Source organism: Colobus angolensis, unplaced genomic scaffold (genome assembly GCF_000951035.1).
Source record: "Colobus angolensis palliatus isolate OR3802 unplaced genomic scaffold, Cang.pa_1.0 Scaffold308, whole genome shotgun sequence".
Lineage (NCBI taxonomy): Eukaryota > Metazoa > Chordata > Mammalia > Primates > Cercopithecidae > Colobus > Colobus angolensis.
Genome location: NW_012116355.1, coordinates 1,334,714 through 1,353,738, shown reverse-complemented (window position 1 = coordinate 1,353,738; position 19,025 = coordinate 1,334,714). Strand labels below are relative to the sequence as shown.

Here is a 19,025-nt window from a genome sequence, read left to right as displayed (position 1 = left end):
ACCATAAAAACCCTAGAAGAAAATTTAGGTAGTACCATTCAGGACATAGGCATGGGCAAGGACTTCATGTCTAAAACACCAAAAGCAACGGCAGCAAAAGCCAAAATTGACAAATGGGATCTAATTAAACTAAAGAGCTTCTGCACAGCAAAAGAAACTACCATCAGAGTGAACAGGCAACCTACAGAATGGGAGAAAATTTTTGCAATCTACTCATCTGACAAAGGGCTAATATCCAGAATCTACAAAGAACTCAAACAAATATACAAGAAAAAAACAAACAACCCCATCAAAAAGTGGGGAAAGGATATGAACAGACATTTCTCAAAAGAAGACATTCATACAGCCAACAGACACATGAAAAAATGCTCATCATCACTCGCCATCAGAGAAATGCAAATCAAAACCACAATGAGATACCATCTCACACCAGTTAGAATGGCCATCATTAAAAAATCAGGGAATCTCTTTCAAAGGTCAGTGAAAGCACAGAGCAGGCCCTTCTCCAGCCTGGCCTCACCACAGCCCTGCCGAGGAGGCCAAAGACTCTTCTCATTTGGTGATGAGAAGAATAACCCATCTCCTCACTCTCTCCCACAAAAGTTCCCTTGGGAATCACAGAGAGAAAAAGGAAATCAGCAAGCCTTTCATTATCATCAACACTTAGACCAGAAATAATACAGTAATTTGCAGCTCATTTTCACATACATGATCTTATTTATTTTACAAATAGCCTGAAAGAGGTTAGGAGGCTGGCCAAAGGTCATAACAAAAGTGGTAGTAGCTAGGATGTATCCAGCTTACTTACCACTGCTGTGCACAGCCCCTGCCCTGGGGCCTGTGCCCCCCATTAGCTTATCCTAATTTCCCCACCCTCTCAAGGATACTCAAACCAATTCCTCCTGTGGGAGCTTCCTGTGACTGTCTCTCTGCTGTATCAGAGCCCATGGTAAATGAAGGATGTGAAATATGAGATTCCATCAGGAAGTCGATAGGGAGGCTAACAGATGGTCAAATCTTGGTTCCTGACTGGTTCCCTTTGGTACCAATGTTTGCTACATTAAATACCACCCTCCAACTTGGTCTCCCTCCCTGACTCCACATAATTCTCCCTCCTCTTCCCTAAAACACAAGCTACTACCACTTCTCCATATCATTGTCCCCACTTGGCCTTTCACTGAGTCGTCTAGGCCAGAGCTGGATGCAGCAGGTCAGCTGAGAGGAGAGAGGACTTTCTGGGAGCTAAAATCCTCAGGGAACAGCTTTGGCATCCATTTGGCATAGGAGGCCCAGTGGAGGCCCCTTTCACCAGCTGCTGCAATCTGCATGCCAATGTGGCTACTGGCTTTCCCACCAGAGGCAAGCCTGCCCCCAGACAGAATGACCTATACATTTGGGTTTTGTGGTAAGGAGAACCCCATGCCTGATACACGAAGAACAGGACATCCAGGTTGGCACTTTTCCCTTCCTCCAAGATCCCCAGAGACTTTCTCCATTTCCAGGAGGATGTGTACAAGTCATATAATGTTGGAAGACTCAGGTAGGAGCTCTTCATCAGCAAAGCTAAGTTGTTTCCTCATTAAATATTGAAGCTTACAACTCCATTAATAGCTTCTCCAGCCCCCACAACAAAGCTGACGGCACAGTTATCAGCTCTGCTAGCAATGGCAGAAGGGCTGGATTGGCCCTCTTATGTTCTTCTGTGTCCCTCACTTCTGAAAACGTACCTAATGCTGCAAAGGGAGAAGATGGGAAAAGGCCAATTTGTAAGGAACTCAGATTGCTAACTCAGCTAGGGACCTCTGCCCACTAGGGAGCCAGGAGCATGTCACTCTTTGTAAGAATAAAATCCTTCTCATCCTGTGGTCTGAGTTCAAACATCACTTTCTCATAGAAGCCTTACCTGACATCCACAATCTAATGTAAGAGAATAATTTATTATTCTCTCTTTTCCTGCTGTATTTCTTGTCTTTTCTATCACTTGTCATAGTTGGTAATTGTGTTTGTGCATTTTGTTTAGTATGTCTCTCCTACTGGATTGCCAGCTTATGAAGGTAGGTACCATGTTTGCTTTATTCATCATTTTACCTCCTATGTTTGGCTCAGTGTGTTGCATATAGCAGATGCTCAAAAGATGTTATTTGAATAATGAATGAATGCCCCATCCCTGTATTCCCCTGAATTTCCCTTAATTCCCCAACATGTAGCTTCCACTCTACTAATTCTCACCTATTCATCCCCCTCTAGGTCTTTACTGTTCCCCTACTTAGAATAATCTCCCAACCTCCTCTCCACTCTTAACTCATCTTTAAAGGAGCCAGCTGTATTATTCTATAGTTCTGTTTCATAAGAGCAAGAATCTTCTTTACTAGTCTGTAAGTTCTAGAGGCAGAAGCTACCTGCCAAGGAGATCAAAGGGGAGTTTGGGTGACAAGACTCACAGCACATTAAAGTGGACACCCTAAACCAGAATATCATTTGTATAAAGTTATGTGCTAGAGGTTATAGAGGCTTTGGGATTGGTTAAGAGCTCACTAGAATATTCAGGGAAAGCTCCCTGAAGAATGGGAGTTTATATTGATCTCTGAAGAATATGTGAGAGTGAAATGGGCAGAAGAGAATTGTTAAGAGGAGAGGAGGCCTCAAGGTGCCAATAGATGAAAGAAGGTGAAGGACATGGCTGGACTTACTAGAAAGAAAGTTGGCTTGAATGGTAGCAAGTACGGCCAGCTTTGAGGAGTAAAAGCCTAGTGTAGATGCCTCAAAAGCCAGTGGAGAAGTTCAAGCTTGATGTAGAACTTAATCGGGTTCCAAGTTGTGAAGGAGGGTCTAATAAAGGCCATGCCAACCTCCAGCTGGGTAATGGCTAAGCCTGTTTACCTTTTTGGGAGTCTGCTTGCAGATCTATAAAGTGGGAATAATTATTTTCCTAATCTACTTAATGAGATGGTTCAGGTGCTTTGGAAACATCTTTTCACTTACCTTAAAAAGAAATTAAAGATAGGCTGGGTGCAGTGGCTCATGCCTGTAATCCCAGCACTTTGGGAGTCTGAGGCGGGAAGATCACTTGAAGTCAGGAGTTTAAGACTAGTCTAGCCAACATGGTGAAACTGTCTCTACTAAAAATACAAAAATTAGCTGGGTGTGGTGTGCACCTGCAGTCCCAGCTGCTCGGAAGGCTGAGGTAGAAGAATTGCTTGAACCTGGGAGACAGAGGCTGCAGTGAGCCAAGATCGTGCCACTGCACTCCAGCCTGGGCAACAGAGTGGGCAGACAGACTCTGTCTCAAAAAAAAAAAAAAAAAAAGAGAAGGGGAATTAAAGATAGGGATAAGACATTGTACTCATAAACTTTACACAATGACAAGGTATTAGGGCCACAGGACAGGTAAATGGAGAGCTCATATCTCACTGAAGGAAAGAAAGGGATGCATGAAGAAGATGGTGTTTTTGTGACAGGCCTTGATATATAGGAAAGATTAGCAAACACTGACAGAAAACTAGAAATGTGCTGCTTGTGCTAAGTTCCACGGTGGATTTTTGGACACGTTTGTAGTACACACACATAACAGAGCCATGTTTACTGCTAAAATATTATTCCTAGCATCTACTTTGGAAAGACTAGGGCATTTGCACAGAGCAATGTGTCTTCCTGGTGTCCTGGCCTCTGGCCCAGTTTAAGAACTGCTACCATAGAGAATGTGAGGTAAGAACACATTCACATTCCCACCATGGCTCTGGTTCTCCCTGTGAAGCTACAGATAACATGAAGTCTACCCTCCTTTTCTTTCCTAATCCCAGTCCTTTAGGTATTTGAAAATCTTTTTTTTTTTTTTTTTTGAGACAGAGTCTCACTCTGTCGCCCAGGCTGGAGTGCAGTGGCCGGATCTCAGCTCACTGCAAGCTCCGCCTCCCGGGTTTAGGCCATTCTCCTGCCTCAGCCTCCCAAGTAGCTGGGACTACAGGCACCCGCCACCTCACCCGGCTAGTTTTTTGTATTTTTTTAGTAGAGACGGGGTTTCACCGTGTTAGCCAGGATGGTCTCGATCTCCTGACCTCGTGATCCGTCCATCTCGGCCTCCCAAAGTGCTGGGATTACAGGCTTGAGCCACCGCGCCCGGCCCTGAAAATCTTAAAATGCTTCATCTGAGACTGCTTATTCATAGGCCAAATAGCTCAGTTCTTCCAACTATTCTCACATGACATGGTTTTGACTCCCTTCATTATTCTAGTCACCCAATCTCTTGAATGATGATATCAGTATAGAATGCAGGACTTCAGATGGTGCTGACCAGTACAGAACAGGGCAGAGTAGGATGATTACCTCCTAGGAACTGAACTCCATGCTTCTATTAATGTAGTCCAACAGCACATTAGCTTTGTTATATAGTGGACTTATATTAAGCTTTCTGTCCACTCAAGGTCCCTACCTTCTCCAATCACACAGCCTCCCTAGATTCCTATTGAAATTCTGTCTTGCTGAACTCAGCCAGCTCCTTTCTGAGAATAAGAGTCACATTATACACGTGTGGTGTAGTTTCTAATAAATGTGGAACCATCATCTCACTATCCTCAGTGGACTCTTACCTGTATTGGCAGTAAGCCTAGCTCAAGATGTGATTCTAGGTTCTTGACTTGATTTTACACTGCTGAGGGAAACGGCTACTCTATTCCAGATATGTTCTGAGTTCAATATAACAATAGGGATGGCGGCCGGGCGCGGTGGCTCAAGCCTGTAATCCCAGCACTTTGGGAGGCCGAGACGGACGGATCACGAGGTCAGGAGATCGAGACCATCCTGGCTAACACAGTGAAACCTCGTCTCTACTAAAAAATACAAAAAACTAGCCGGGCGAGGTGGCAGGCGCCTGCAGTCCCAGCTACTCGGGAGGCTGAGGCAGGAGAATGGCCTAAACCCAGGAGGCGGAGCTTGCAGTGAGCTGAGATCCGGCCACTGCACTCCAGCCCAGGCGACAAAGCGAGACTCCGTCTCAAAACAAACAAACAAACAAAAAAAAACAATAGGGATGGCTATTAAATATGACCATGGAAGCTCAATTGACAATAATAGAAGTACAATATCAATATTATGGGTAGTGGCAGTCCCACAATAATCTGTGCTGTGCAGATCACAAGGAGAGCTCTGTGTTCAGTTTCAGGGGTGAGAAACGTAAAAGTATCCACTAGGGCAGCTAGGATGACTGGGGATTTGGAAATCAGTGTCCCAGGAAATGGTAAGAAGAAAAAACAGGCCTGTTTAGCCTGGGTAAACAAAAGAGTGTTAAGGCTGTATAACCTATAAAAGGGCCTTTCCACACCAATAACTTCTGGCTTATGGGTCTCTTCTTGTAGCCTATTCCTTCTTGCTCCTTTGGTCAAGGGCTTATAATTTCATATTAAGTGTGGTCAACCACTCATATGAAATTCATGAGATCTTTTCCTGAATCTGTTTCTTTTCCCCTCTTATCTGCTCAGCAGAGTCAAGGTTACTCCCTCTCACCTGGCCTATTTATTTCAAAAGGATTTTAAACTTTATATTAATTCAATACTTCAGAAACCAGTGCTGAAGATCAAGTAGAAAAAAACAGTTTTCTTCTTCTTCTTCTTCTTTCTTCTTCTCCTTCTCCTTCTCCTTCTTTTTAAAGTCAGGGTCTTGCTTTGTTGCCTAGGCTAGAGTGTAATGGTACAATCATAGCTCATTGCAGCCTCGAACTCCTGGGCTCAAGTCATCCTCCCACCTCAGCCTCCCTAATGGCTAGGACTACAGGCATGCATCATCATGCCTGGCTACTTTTTAATTTTTTATAGAGACAGGGTCTCACTATGTTGCCCAGGCTGGTCTCGAATTCATGACCTTAAGCAATCCTCCTGCCTTGGCCTCTCTAAGCACTGGGATTACAGGCATGAGCTGCTGCACCTGGCCTCTTTATTCATTTCTTAAGGAGCCATATCATAAAACTTTAGCCCCTCAGTGAAACAGATTGCTTGGCTGGCTAACATCCCCAAGAGTTCGCCTTTCCCGTGTTCTTTGTCCAGGATAACTATGATGATTCAGGGCTGCTGGGATGGCAAGCAGAATACTAGAACTGTTGTTCCCCCTGCTGAAGACCATAGCAGACATGGAAAATCAACCAAACCACGTCAGTCTTTCATGTGGAACCAGGACTCTGCCTTAGCATCCATCTTAACACAATGCTCTAAGCAGCAACTACTGATCAAGGGGCATTGGCATGAAGGGTTATGCCTGTTTATCATCCATGCTTTATGTAGCCTGTGGAGTAGGAGGGTATAAAATAATTATGCAGGAATGTCTCTTGAGCTGTTGTGAACAGTGGGAACATTTATTGATACTGCAGAGGAAGTACTGAAACATCCCCTAATCTGGGAATCCACTTTTCACCTTAAATCTCAATTGAGATGGGATTCTTCCTGATAAAAGATTTGGATTATCTTTATCTTCTCTACTGCTTGGCAGAACATGAAAGCACAGAGCACAGCCCAAGGTAAAAGTGAGAAATAGAACTAGGCCATGGTGGGAGCTAAGCTATGAGGACACAAAGGCATAAGAATGATATAATGGACTTTGGGGACTCACGGAAGAAGGGTGGGCGAACGGTGAGGGATAAAAGACTACATGTTGGGTACGCTGTACACTGCTAGGGTGACACATGCACCAAAATCCCAGAAATTACCACCAAAGAACTTATCCATGTAACCAAAAACCACCTGTTCCCCAAACACTATTAAAAAAAAAAAAAAAAAAAAAAAAAAAAGAAGTTTAAAAAAGCCATGGGCATGGGATAGCCACACCAGTTTAAAAGTAAAGTACTAGTTGGATGCAGTGGCTTACACCTGTAATCTTAGCACTTTGGGAGGACATGGCAGGTGGATCTCTTGAGCCCAGGAGTTTGAGACCAGCCTGGGCAACAGGGCAAAACCCCATCTGTACCAGAAAAATACAAAAATTAGCTGGGCATGGTGGTACACACCTGTAGTCCTAGTTACTTGGGAGGCAGAGGTGGGAGCTTGGGAAGGTCAAGGCTGTAGGAGACAGAGTGAGACTGTGTCTCAAAAAAAAAAAAAAAGTAAAGTACTAAATGGCTAACGTATAGAATATATAAATTATATCTCAATAAAGCCATCCAAAAAAATAAGCATCAAACCAACATTTGGTAGAGGGACATAAGGGAAATAAAACTCCCTTAGAGATATCATGAGAAAAACAAGGCACTTGGTATTTGCTTGTGCACCTAACCAAAGTTCACCAAGAGCTTCCTACTGATAGCAGCAAGTTCAGACCCTGAAACAAATCAGCAACATCCCATTAAACACTAGCATAGGAAAAATGGTGTGGGTTATAAAAGACACTCAAAAGAACTAGGAAGGCCAGGCGCGGTGGCTCATGCCTGTAATCCTAGCACTTTGGGAGGCAGAGGAGGGCGGATCACGAGGTCAGGAGATCAAGACCACAGTGAAACCCCATCTCTACTAAAAATACAAAAAATTAGCCAAGCGTGGTGGCGGATGCCTGTAGTCCCAGCTACTCGGGAGGCTGAGGCAGGAGAATGGTAGGAACCCGGGAGGCGGAGCTTGCGGTGAACTGAGATTGCGCCACTGCACTCCAGACTGGGCGACAGAGCGAGACTCCGTCTCAAAAAATAAATAAATAAATAAAGGAACTAGGAAGACTATAAATCTAGACTGGATCAGCACAGATACTAATTTCTAAGCTAAAGTTTTTCAAAGAGTATATTCCATGAAATACATTGGTTCTGTAAGATGTTAACAGATGTAACATGAAAAAAAGGTTCTACAGTTAAATAAGCTTGGGTAACATTGAGTTAAACAAAGTTGAAAAGGTTGCTTTACTGCAGGACATCTCAGAGCCTTTAAAATGCCAGTGAGTATTGTGATGGGATAGAGCACATAGTCTTTCCCAAAGAAATTTTTCTATGGAGCGTTTTTCCCCCATAAAGCATCCCAAAGGATCAGTATTCCTAATAGAATACTATAAGAAATCCTAGTCTAAACCATGCATGGCGTGTGGCCAAGGGCTTCACCAATTCCTTCATAAGGATAAAATGGGAAATTAATGTGGGAACTAGGTCAGGCATGGTGGCTCACACTTGTAATCCCAGCACTTTGGGAGGCCAAGGTGAAGAGATCACTTGAGCTCAGGAGTTTGCGACCAGTCTGGGCAACATGGCGAAACCCCTTCTCTACAAAAACTACAAAATATTAGCTGGGCGTGGTGGTGCATGAATGTAGTCCCAGCTACTCAGGAGGCTGAGGCGGGAGGATCGCTTGAGCCTGGAAGGCAGAGGTTGCAGTGAGCCAAGATTAAGTCACTGCACTCCAGCCTTGGTGACAGAGACCCTGTATCAAAAAAAAAAAAGTGGGGGAAACTATAATTTATAGCTCGTACATGATTATGTTTAACTACATAGTGAAATATATGTGGTTCTCACTCCACAGTTTGCATGTAGTTAATTCAATAAATTTTTTTTTTTTTTTTTCTTGAGACAGAGTCTTGCCCTGTCGCCCAGGCTAGAGTGCAGTGGCACAATCTCGGCTCACTGCAACCTCCACCTCCTGGATTCAAGCAATTTTCTGCCTCAGCCTCCCGAGTAGCTGGGATTACAGGTGCCCGCCACCATGCCTGGCTAATTTTTGTATTTTTAGTAGGGACAGGATTTTATCATCTTGGCCAGGCTGTTCTTGAACTCCTGACCTCGTGATCCACCTGCCTCAGCTTCCCAAAGTGCTGGAATTGCAGGCGTGAGCCACCGCGCCCGGCCAATTCAATAAATCTTAAAATGCTCCTTCAGGTATTGTTCTCGATAGATGGGATGTACTCTGCTTGTAACAGCCAAGAATCTGGTGGCCAAATCAGGCAAAACCAGGCAAGGAGCCACAATCACTGGTCTTATTTCTGCCTGGATGTGGCCTCTTGTCATATGTTTAGACTTAGGGCTGGAATGGTCATTCAGAAAACACCATTCATAGCTGTATGTCCCCTCTTTCTTGCACGCACACTTACATACCTCACCACCATCATAAAAACTTAAAATTGACCTTCAGTAACCACAACCATCCGATCCTCAATTTGCTATCTCTGAATAACAATAATAACAACAAATACAAGTATAGATTTGCTTGAACTCTCTCCTGAGAATGTAAAGCCTAGGAGGAAACTCCTGCGGGCGTGTGTCTACCCTCTCTCCCAGACCAGACGCTACAGGCCTCTTTCCTAGACAACTTCCCTACTCCAGAGTCCCTCCCTGCAACCAGAAGTTGATTTGACTGTCCCACAGTGAGGCCTGTGGGTCATGTGCCAATTTCTAAACTCCAGAGCAGACTCAAAGCCAGAGCTTGTTCTCCTTCCTACCCTCCTTCCCTCCCTCCCTCCCTCCCTTCCTCCCTTCCTCCCTTCTTTCCTTCCTCCTGCCCAGAAAGCCAGATTCCCACCAGAGCCTCCGTAAGAAACAATGACTTGGGACCCTGCTGAGCCACACCTCTTGCTTCCTTCAACCAGCACCTCTGTTTATCTGCCTCAGCCCAATTCTCCCCTTCCCACATGCTCTGGAGCTCCCTGAACCAGTTCTCCCAGGTCTCTAGGAAGGCACAAAGCAACTAAGCCCAAGAAGCTACATTTCCCATGTTTCCTTTCCAGATACAAGGCTCCACCTGCCTTTTTCAGGAGGTGAGAGGGTCCCTGAGACTAATCAGGTTTGAGTGAAGAAGGCTGTTTTCCATTTCTGCTCACGCTGGGCTATATAGGCACTCAAGGGCAGCAGGCAGCTGGGGCTGGGAATGACTCAGCCTGAACCCCAGCTACCACAGAAGCACCTACCCACAGAGGCCACATTTGGGACCTCTGAGAAGCCAAGTCACCTCTGAGTGATCTCACCCCAGAATTCTGCTCCTTTGGTACACCTTGTCTGGAAGAAGCAACTTGGGCTCTGCTTCTACCCAATTGCAGATTTTCAGGCTGGTCTCACAAAAGGGAAGTACACATCCTTTTCCATTATGACTCTTGCAGTGATGTAGTAATACATATATCCATTCCAGAAGGAATCAGTGAAAGAGCCCAGCTCAATCAGTCAGAAAAAAAAAACCATAGATTTGACTAGAATGATAGTAAAAGGCAAAGCCAGAAACTGCAACATAAAGCACTCAGGCAAAAAAGGATTTTATTTTTTCTTCATCAAAGTGCTATTGGAAAGAAAATAACAACAACAAAACCCACTATGGCTCCTTGCTGCTACCACCAATTCTCTTGAATTCATCAAAGCAAGTTGCAGGGGGGAAGTATTCAGTGGCAGATGAGCATGTTTCTCAGCAGCCCTTTTGAGGCGGAGGGGGGACCAGTGCCGCTCTGACCTTTGGTTTTCTAGGACTTCTGGGTTCCTCATAACCCCAAAAATGTAGCTTCAGCAGTAGAGCAAAGGAAAACAGCAGCCTTCTCTGTTATAAGAAGTCCCTGAGACCAAACGGTACATGGGCTCCTGAGTTTCCTGAGGTGGTGATGGTCTCTTCCTCCATCCAGGTGTCCATGCCATAAACTTGAGAGTCATCCTGAACTCTCTACCTCTCCATTCCACCTCCCAACAGATATCGTATCCTGCCTATTCCACCTTATTAGTATTTGTGTATCTGTCCCACCATGTTTCTCTGCTTCTGCAGGCCTTTATCATCTCCTAGCAGAATTATTATACCCAGGTCTGTAGTCGTTTTCCAACTTCCAATCTCATCTTCTCCAATCTCTCCTCCACCACTGGAGTGATAACCTAAACTCAGATTTGATCATGTTATTCCCTTAATTATAACTCTTCATTCATTCCAAATGCGCTCTTTTGTTTCTTCTTCCATGCTCTTTCTTGGCTTAGCCTCATTTTGTCAGTCTGCCAAGCTTCTAGTACTCTTCCTAGGGCCAGTTCCTAGGGCCTCTGTGAAGCCTTCCCTGACCACTCGATGACAGCCTTTCCTTTCCTGCTTTCATTTGGTGCTCCTGGGCCTGGTTCTTCTCTTGCAGTGCTCACTATTCTGTAGTGCCTCAATCTGAGTTCTGGACTGTGCTGTGCATCTCACTGGAGCAACATTCTGTATTATTGAGCCCAGAACAACATCTAGCAGAGAGTAGGTTCTTACTTGGTGTTTGTTTGATGAGGAGATGAGTAGTAAGGAGCTGCAGGCTTGAACAAACCTGATCCTCAGTTTGTAATATAGGGCAGGAAAGAAGGGTGCCTCTGCCCAGGAGCCTGAGAAATACTGCTGGGTCATGAGCCACATGGACCCACTAGGAGAATCCACCCTTAAATTGAAAAGTCATCTGGCAATGAGGCAACTTAAGGTGCCCAGAACATAGAATATATATAGGTCAATTTTCCACAGTGGCTACTTGCTATCTTTAAAATGTTCTCTCTGCCACTTTCAGGAGCCACTGTGGCCTACCCACTGAATTAAATGTCCCGTCCTAACCATCCCCATCCATCCCTGAGTGTCAGGAAGCAGTAGGAGTCTGAAACTCCCTCCCAAGCTCATGTAATCAAAGAGTCAGAATCTCAGCATTCCTCACCCTCTCCCAAAGGAGGGTGTCACTCTTTTTCATGACACTCCATTGATCTCATTTTTTTTTTTTTTTTTTGAGGCGGAGTCTCGCTCTGTCGCCTGGACTGGAGTGCAGTGGCCGGATCTCACTGCAAGCTCCACCTCCCGGGTTTACGCCATTCTCCTGCCTCAGCCTCCGGAGTAGCTGGGACTACAGGCGCCCGCCACCTCGCCCAGCTAGTTTTTGTATTTTCAGTAGAGACGGGGTTTCACCGTGTTAGCCAGGATGGTCTCGATCTCCTGACCTCGTGATCTGCCCGTCTCGGCCTCCCAAAGTGCTGGGATTACAGGCTTGAGCCACCGCGCCCGGCCCAATCTCTACTCTTTTTGACATATATCTAAAAACCTTTCTATAGCCATCTGAGCCCATCCTTCTCTTGGCCACCCACTGGAGAGATCTTACTTGTCCCTGTATCCTTAAAGTACCTGATCTGAGTAGATGCTCGTGAACTAAACAAATGAGTTAACCAATAACCTAGTTTCAGTGAGGCTAGAGTAACATTTCTCTCAGCTGTGCAGAGACCCTGTCTGGTGCCATTTGCCATTCTTTAAGTCTCTTTAGTCCCTGAGAGCACAGGAGACAGGGTGTTGCCTGACACAATTAAGTGCTTAAAAGCTCCATTTGTTCTTCTTACAACAATTCTCTTCCTCTCCAATTGCAGCAGAAGAGAAGACATAGACTGTGTGGCTACACCAACAAGCTGAGCAGACAGACAATAGGGCCAGAGAGCAATATCCCTGTTGCTCATACAAACAATATACCAAACTCAATCCAACTGATCAACAGAGAGCCTTGGGCTGCTGGAACTTCTCTAGACCAGTGAGGTGTATGACTCAGACACAGAGCTGACACACAAAATGTGCCTACCCCTGGCAGTTTCTTTGGGAGAATCTGTGCTCAGAAACACTCAGGATTGTCTGAGAGACAGATAAGCAGGAATGGAGTCCAGTGGATAGGTCTGTAAGAGGAGCTCTCATTTCATAAGAAGATAGGAGGCTGAGTGCGGTGGCTCATGCCTGTAATCCCAGCACTTTGGGAAGCCAGGTGGGCAGATCATGAGGTCGAGAGATCGATACCATCCTGGCCAACATGGTAAAACCCCGTTTCTACTAAAAATACAAAAATTAGCTGGACGTGGTGGCATGCGCCTGTAGTCCCAGCTATTCGGGAGGCTGAGACAGGAGAATCACTTGAACCTTGGAGGCAGAGGTTGCAGTGAGCCGAGACCGCGCCACTGAACTCCAGCCTGGGCAACAGAGTGAGACTCTGTCTCAAAAGAAAAAAAAAAAAGGAGACAGGAAGAGACCCTGGGGACCTCTCAGGGATAGACCTGGGCCTGGTTCAGCTGCTGAGTTGCAACAAGGCCAATTAAATAATTGGTGTGATGGGGAAAGGAGGGAAGCCACTCCTTTCAGGCAAACTCCCACCAGAGACAGGAGGCTCCATGCAGCTGTGACAACAGCAGCAGCAATAACAGGGCAGGGATCTCTTCCTCCCTCTTCCTCCCACTAGCTGAGATCTAATGCTTAAATTAGCACCTTGGAAACACCCAGATCTGCTGGCTGCCTTCTCTCCCAGTTCTGCCACGCCCCCAGGCCTTCTTTTCAAGCCTGAGTTTCTCTTTCAATTAAATAATTTAAAAAATAAAGATGCGCTCCCCCTAGAGTTTATCTTTCCAAGTAGGGAATGGCCTCTGGATTCTTCCCATCACTATGGGATGGGGAGAGTTATTTGATGATGGCGCCCATGTGACAAGCTTTTATCCATACAGCTTGGTCCAGAAAGGGACAATGATGACACCAGCATTGCCTGGCTCCCTTGGGGCTTAAGGAGTCAGCCCCTACTCTGTCCTCAGTGGAGGATCACACTAAGAGAGTGAGCAAGAGAAACAAACTTTGATAAACTGTGAGCTCAAGAGCAGGGTCACATCTGTGTCTGTGTTGCTAATTACTCTATCCCTAATACTCAGTTTAATATTTGGGACAGAGCAGATGCTCAATAGTTATTTGGTAAATTAATTGCTGAATCAATGATATCAGGTCTCTGTGATATTCTTAGAAGGGAGAGTGAGGAGCTATTGTTTAAACTTTAAAGAGATAGTTTGTCTTCATCTCATACATAGAAAAACAATCTAGGAAGGAGGAGAGACTTCCTAGAGGTCTCAGTAAATGGCAAAAAATGAAATAGGTCATAGCTAAGTCTGAGGCTGGGACCCTGGTTTTCATGGCCTATCCAAATACCCTTAAAGAGCCATTTTGCCCTCTTTTTTGCCCTTTACCTCTATGACATGCTATCTTGATTTTTTTTTTCTTTTTTCTTTTTTTTTTTTTTTGAGACAGAGTCTTGCTCTGTTGCCTAGGCTGGAATGTAGTGGTATGAACATGGCTCACTGCAGCCTCGACCTCCTGGGCTCAAGCAATCCTCCTGCCTCGGCCTCCTGAGTAGCTGGTACTACAGGCATGCAGAACCATGCTGAGCTAATTTTTAAATATTTTTGTAGAGATGGAGTCTCACTATGTTTCCCAAGCTGGGCTATCTTAATTCTTTATGCTGCAAAATGAAGACTCCTGAAGAAACATCACACAAGATTCTGCTGGTCAACAATACACAGGGGATTTAACGGTTTTTGAGGTGCCTCTGGAATACAACCTGGGGACAGAGGTCAGGAAGCGGGGCAATGTCTATGACCCTGAAATGAGGGATGACTATATTGCTATTTCCATAAGGCTCTCACTCAACCTCAATAAAGTATTCTCAGGCCGGGCATAGTGGCTCGCTCTTGTAATCCCAGCATTTTGGGAGGCTGAGGCGGGCAGACCAATTGAGGTCAGGCATTCAAGACCAGCCTGGCCAACATGGTGAAAACCCATCTCTACTAAAAATACAAAAATTAGCCATGTGTGGTGGCAGGGGCCTATAATCCCAGCTATTTGAGAGGCTGAGGTAGGAGAATCGCTTGAATCCAGGAGGTGAAGGTTGCAGTGGGCCAAAATCATGCCACTGCACTCTAGCCTGGGTGACAGAGGGGGACCCTGTCTCAAAAAAATATATATATATTCTCTTGCAGACAAGGGTGACTTTAGCAGTTAAAAGGGTCTGAAGGCAGTCAGAGCTTTTCTAAGTGCCTCCTTGCCACAGATACTTCTCCAACTCCAGGTCCACACACACCAGAAGCAGCTCAAGAGTCCTCTACCCAGCCAAACCACTATTCAGAATTTCAGGCAATAACAGAAGCACCAAGGACAATTGAGAGAACCTGCTGGCTCTATTTCTTCTCCCCTTTGCTTGAATAGCTATTTCCTCCCTTTTTGGAAACCCCAGCTGGGAGACAAGAAACAACTCATTGCTTCCTTTTCCTGACACATTTGAACCTCCTCTTCCTTCATCCACCCTCTATTTTGATTCTTGATTAGATGCTTAGAACTGGAAGGGCAATCTAGTTTGATAAGTCAGGTTAGCTAGAAAGAGAACTCAGAAAGAAAACTTCTCTTCAGCCAGCCCGAAGTCCTTCTTTAAGTTCATGGGATGGACTTCTCTCCAGGATTTTCTGGCTCCCAAATAATCCAATGATGGCATGACTCTAGGAAAAAGTCCTGCAACACCTCTCTCTGGTTTAATATTGTATGCTTCTGTAAAACTTCTTTGTTTTGGCTTTTAGAACTGTCTAAGTAGTCATGACAGGGGGAAAAAGCCTTTTGTCTCCTGCTAAGTGGCCACTAATAATGCTCTCTACTATCCCCCAAAAGGTGTGACAAAAAGGCGGTGATGGGTCCCTGCCAAGGTCCATCTTGGCTGCTGTAATGGGTAGGTTACTCGTCCAGGAAGCTATAAAGCACATCTGTCAGCCAGGGGGTTATAGGCCCAAGGGTAGACCTGTTTCTGGCCACCCTGCCTAACACAGAAGCAGAGCTTCAGAACTTGGAGAGCTCAGCTCTGCTCCAGCCAGCACAGCTCAGAGAAATGGGGCATCCACACTTTCGGGTTTGTAGCCCACCTTGCCTCCTTCCAATTCCAGCTCAGGCTCCAGAGGGATAAAGTGAACACGGCCTAGACATTCCTTCTCTTCTCCCTTCACTATACGAGCTGGCTAGGCCTCCACGTCTCCCACCCGGTTGCCTGACAGACATGCGAGGTCAGGTAGCCCCCGGGGCGGTGGCCAGCAAGCATGGTCTCCCTTAGGCCTACCCTCGGTGCACCCGAGTTGCCCTCCCCCTTCTATTCCCTCCGCGCCAGCAGCGATGACATCATTCCTCCCTGACTCCGGGACCGCGGACAGGCGGCAGGATCCGCGCCCAGCAAGGACTTCAGGCACGTAGGCCTAAGATGATGGGGGCTCTTCCCAAGCAGTGGGCACAGGCAACTCCAGCGCGGCCCCACTTCCTCTCCCGTCGGTTCCCGAGCACTCTCATCTGCACCCCGATTCCCCATCTGGTCGCCGTGCACTCTCCTTCCTGGTTTAGATGCCCCTAGCCTGGACTGCCTGCGCTCCCCAACGGAGAATGGAATTCCCAGGTTCTGCACCAACCACCTTCCCCCACTGGGTCCCACGCCCCGGCCCAGCTTTCCTATCCGTATATCCAGCGGACAGGCGGGCAGGCCCCTCCTCTTCTAAAAGCTGATTCCCAGTCTCTCTTAGCCTGACTGCTCCCCCGCCCTAAGCATCACAGGCCTCTAGGATTAAACGCCTCCCCACCTCCCATCCCAGCCCCCTGGGCCTGCCGCCGGCGATGCCCCATGACAGTTCCTTCGCCAGCCCCCGCTATGGGCCTCCACTAGCTGTGTGCACCTTTGTGCCCCCTCCGTTCCATCCGACGGTGCTCTGCCTCCACCGACGGTGCCCTCCGCCCTTACAGGTCCCTTTGCTCTCATCCAGCATATTCTCCCACGGTTTTCTTGTCCTGCAAGTCCCTGTCCCCCAGCAATACGTTTTCAGGGATCTCTTTGCCCCATCCGATGGCGCCCCTCCGCACAATCCCCCCGGCCTGATTCCCTCCCTCCCCCTCAAGCGACGCCCCCTCCCGGCCTTGGCCTGCCAGCCGCCCGCCCCCTCACCAGCGGCTGCATCTCCGAGTGCGCGGTGGGCACCTGGAACCGGTCGATCTCCTCCATCATGGTGCCGGCGAGCTAGCGGGCCAGGGGCCGGGCGCGGCCAGGGACGCCGACAGGACCGCGCGGGGCGGCGGCCCCAGGAGCCCGGCGGGTGGTGCAGACTAGGCCTTCCCGGACCAGTCGGGCTGGCAGGGGCCGGGCGGATGCAGGGGTGGGCGGGGGCGAGAGGTTCGCAGACTGGCTGAAGCCGGCGTGACTCTGTGGGCTTGCCTAGCACTACCGCGGCTGTGGCCGGGCCGAGCCGCAGGTCTTGCCTCGCCTCCTACTCCGCCGCCGCCTCCTGTCAGCAGCTCAGCCACTGCGGTGACTCGGCAACTCCACTTCCGGGTCCGGGACACCGCCCGGAACTTGCATTATTCATGAGGAGGCGGTGTCTGGGGACCCCAGCCCCACCCACATGCGGGAGTTCCGAAGGCGCGCGACCGCCCGGCTGTGATTCCTGAGGGGGCGGGGCTTAGTGGAGACTGGCTCCCTATGCGCCCAACCCCGCCTCCTTCCCGGGCCGGCTGGGCGCGCCAGAGGCGCCTGCGCCTTGGCTGCAGGTCGGTTGCTGGGTAACCGCGTCAGGGAGTTGGATTCTGTCCTGCAAGGGCACGGGGACCCACAACGACGGCTGTCCCTAAAGAACACTTGCGACTGGTAGTTGAAGTGGAGAGTCCAGATTCCTTGTGTGTGGTCAAGGAGACGGACAAACTTTTTGTCTTCAGACGAGGGAGCGTTTTGTAGACTCTCCAGGGGTTGAGATGCTTCCTGCTTCTGCGAAGGCTCCCCATAAACAGTCTCGTAAGCAGGTAACGCACGCACACCTTCCTTCTGATGACCTCTGACCTTCGTCGTCGCCAGTGACCACTAATCATACCTCTCCTACTGATCCTTGATCTTTTATCTGTTGACCCCTAACCTTCTCACCCCCATGACCTCTGGCAAGTGCTCCCACTGACCTCTGACTCTGTCCTACTCTTTCCCACTAATCCTGGCCTCCTCTCCCATACTACCCCAACCCACTGTTTCTTACCTCTCTCCTTTTGTCCACCATTCCCGTCTCTTCACTTTACCCCACGGACTCATTCTGACCAGTCTATCCTCCTTAACTCCCCCATCCCCATTCCCACGAGTCCCTTCCTCCTTGTCCTCACATTCTTGTCCCAAAGGAATTTTTCTTGTTCTCTTTCTTTCTTTCTCTGTCTCTCTCTCTTTCTTTCTTTCTTGTTTTTTTTTGAGACGGAGGCTCACCCTGTAGCCCAGGCTGGAGTGCAGTGGCGCCATCTCAGCTCTCTGTAACCTCTGCCTCCTGGGGGCAAGCGATTCTCCCACTTCAGCCTCCCGAGTAGCTGGGACCAAAGGCATAGGCCACCACTTCCGGCTAAATTTTGTATTTTTGGTAGAGACAGGGTTTCCCCATGTTGTCCAGGCTCATCTGGAACTCCTGAGCTCAAGCGATCCCGCTACCTTGACCTCCCGAAGTTCTGGGGTTACACGTGAGCCACTGCGCCCAGCCTCAAAGGCATTCTTTATCCAACCCTTTGCTGTGTGCTTAGCTCCAGGCTAGGTGGGAACACAGGCCTTGCTGTTTGGGAGCCCACAGAGGTTGCGCAAGAGAACTAAACAGAATACAGGATAGGCTATGTGCAGGAGTTTGATTTATTTTCTGTGCTGGGAGATTTATGAGGAGAAAGAGGGCAGGCAAAGAGGAAGAGGAGAGAGGCCCTTTTCTCATCCCTGTCCCCACCCCTACACTGCACAACCCAGACACTCGCCCCCAACTATTTCTAGAGCCTCATGTATCTCTCTTCCCTGCGAGCCCCTGGTCCACTCCTGTGATTCATTCAGCTATGTGAACATTATGCTCTGATTACCACCTGGACAGATGTCATCCCTTCGCACAGGAAACCCGAGTCATACCCCCCTTAACCCATTGAGCACCGAGTTCTGCCTTCTTCCTCAGCATCACCACGGAAGGCTACGCAGTCCCAGTTTCCCAAGGAGTCTTCTGTGATGAAGCAACTTAGTCCTTCAGGAACTTTTTCCAAACCCTTTATGAATTACCACTCTGGCTAATGTGTAGTTTCTAGCTCTGGAAAGCATTATTTATTCCAGATTTACCTCACTCAAGTCTAGGTATATTGAGGTTTAGAGCACCAATCTGTCTCCATGCTACTTACGACTTTGCATATTTTGGTCTGGCCATCTCCATGTTAGCCTTTGCTCCTCTGCCTCTTTTACCTGGCCTTCTGTAGCAGATGGCCGTGACTTTCTTTTTTTTTTTTTTTTTTTTTTTTTTTTTTTTGAGACAGAGTCTTGCTCTG

The 19,025-nt window shown here is 47.6% G+C and overlaps 2 protein-coding genes across 9 annotated transcripts in view; one reads left to right on the top strand and one right to left on the bottom strand.

Annotated features, from left to right (window-relative positions):
• Positions 1 to 17,063, bottom strand: part of FAM219A (family with sequence similarity 219, member A) — a 61,336-nt gene extending 44,273 nt beyond the window's left edge. For 4 of the 6 annotated variants that reach the window (XM_011950533.1, XM_011950534.1, XM_011950536.1 and 1 more), the window contains exon 1: positions 16,663 to 17,063. In XM_011950533.1, the coding sequence (XP_011805923.1) occupies positions 16,663 to 16,722 (60 nt within the window). In that variant the 5' untranslated portion in view covers positions 16,723 to 17,063. The remainder of the gene's footprint in view (positions 1 to 16,662) is intronic. The other 2 variants (XM_011950535.1, XM_011950538.1) reach the window with 1 other exon arrangement.
• Positions 17,064 to 17,210: 147 nt separating this feature from the next.
• DNAI1 (dynein, axonemal, intermediate chain 1) overlaps positions 17,211 to 19,025 on the top strand; it is a 64,713-nt gene continuing 62,898 nt past the window's right edge. For 2 of the 3 annotated variants that reach the window (XM_011950540.1, XM_011950539.1), the window contains exon 1: positions 17,211 to 17,510. In XM_011950540.1, coding sequence (XP_011805930.1) covers positions 17,463 to 17,510 — 48 coding nt within the window. In that variant the 5' untranslated portion in view covers positions 17,211 to 17,462. The remainder of the gene's footprint in view (positions 17,511 to 19,025) is intronic. The other variant, XM_011950542.1, reaches the window with a different exon arrangement.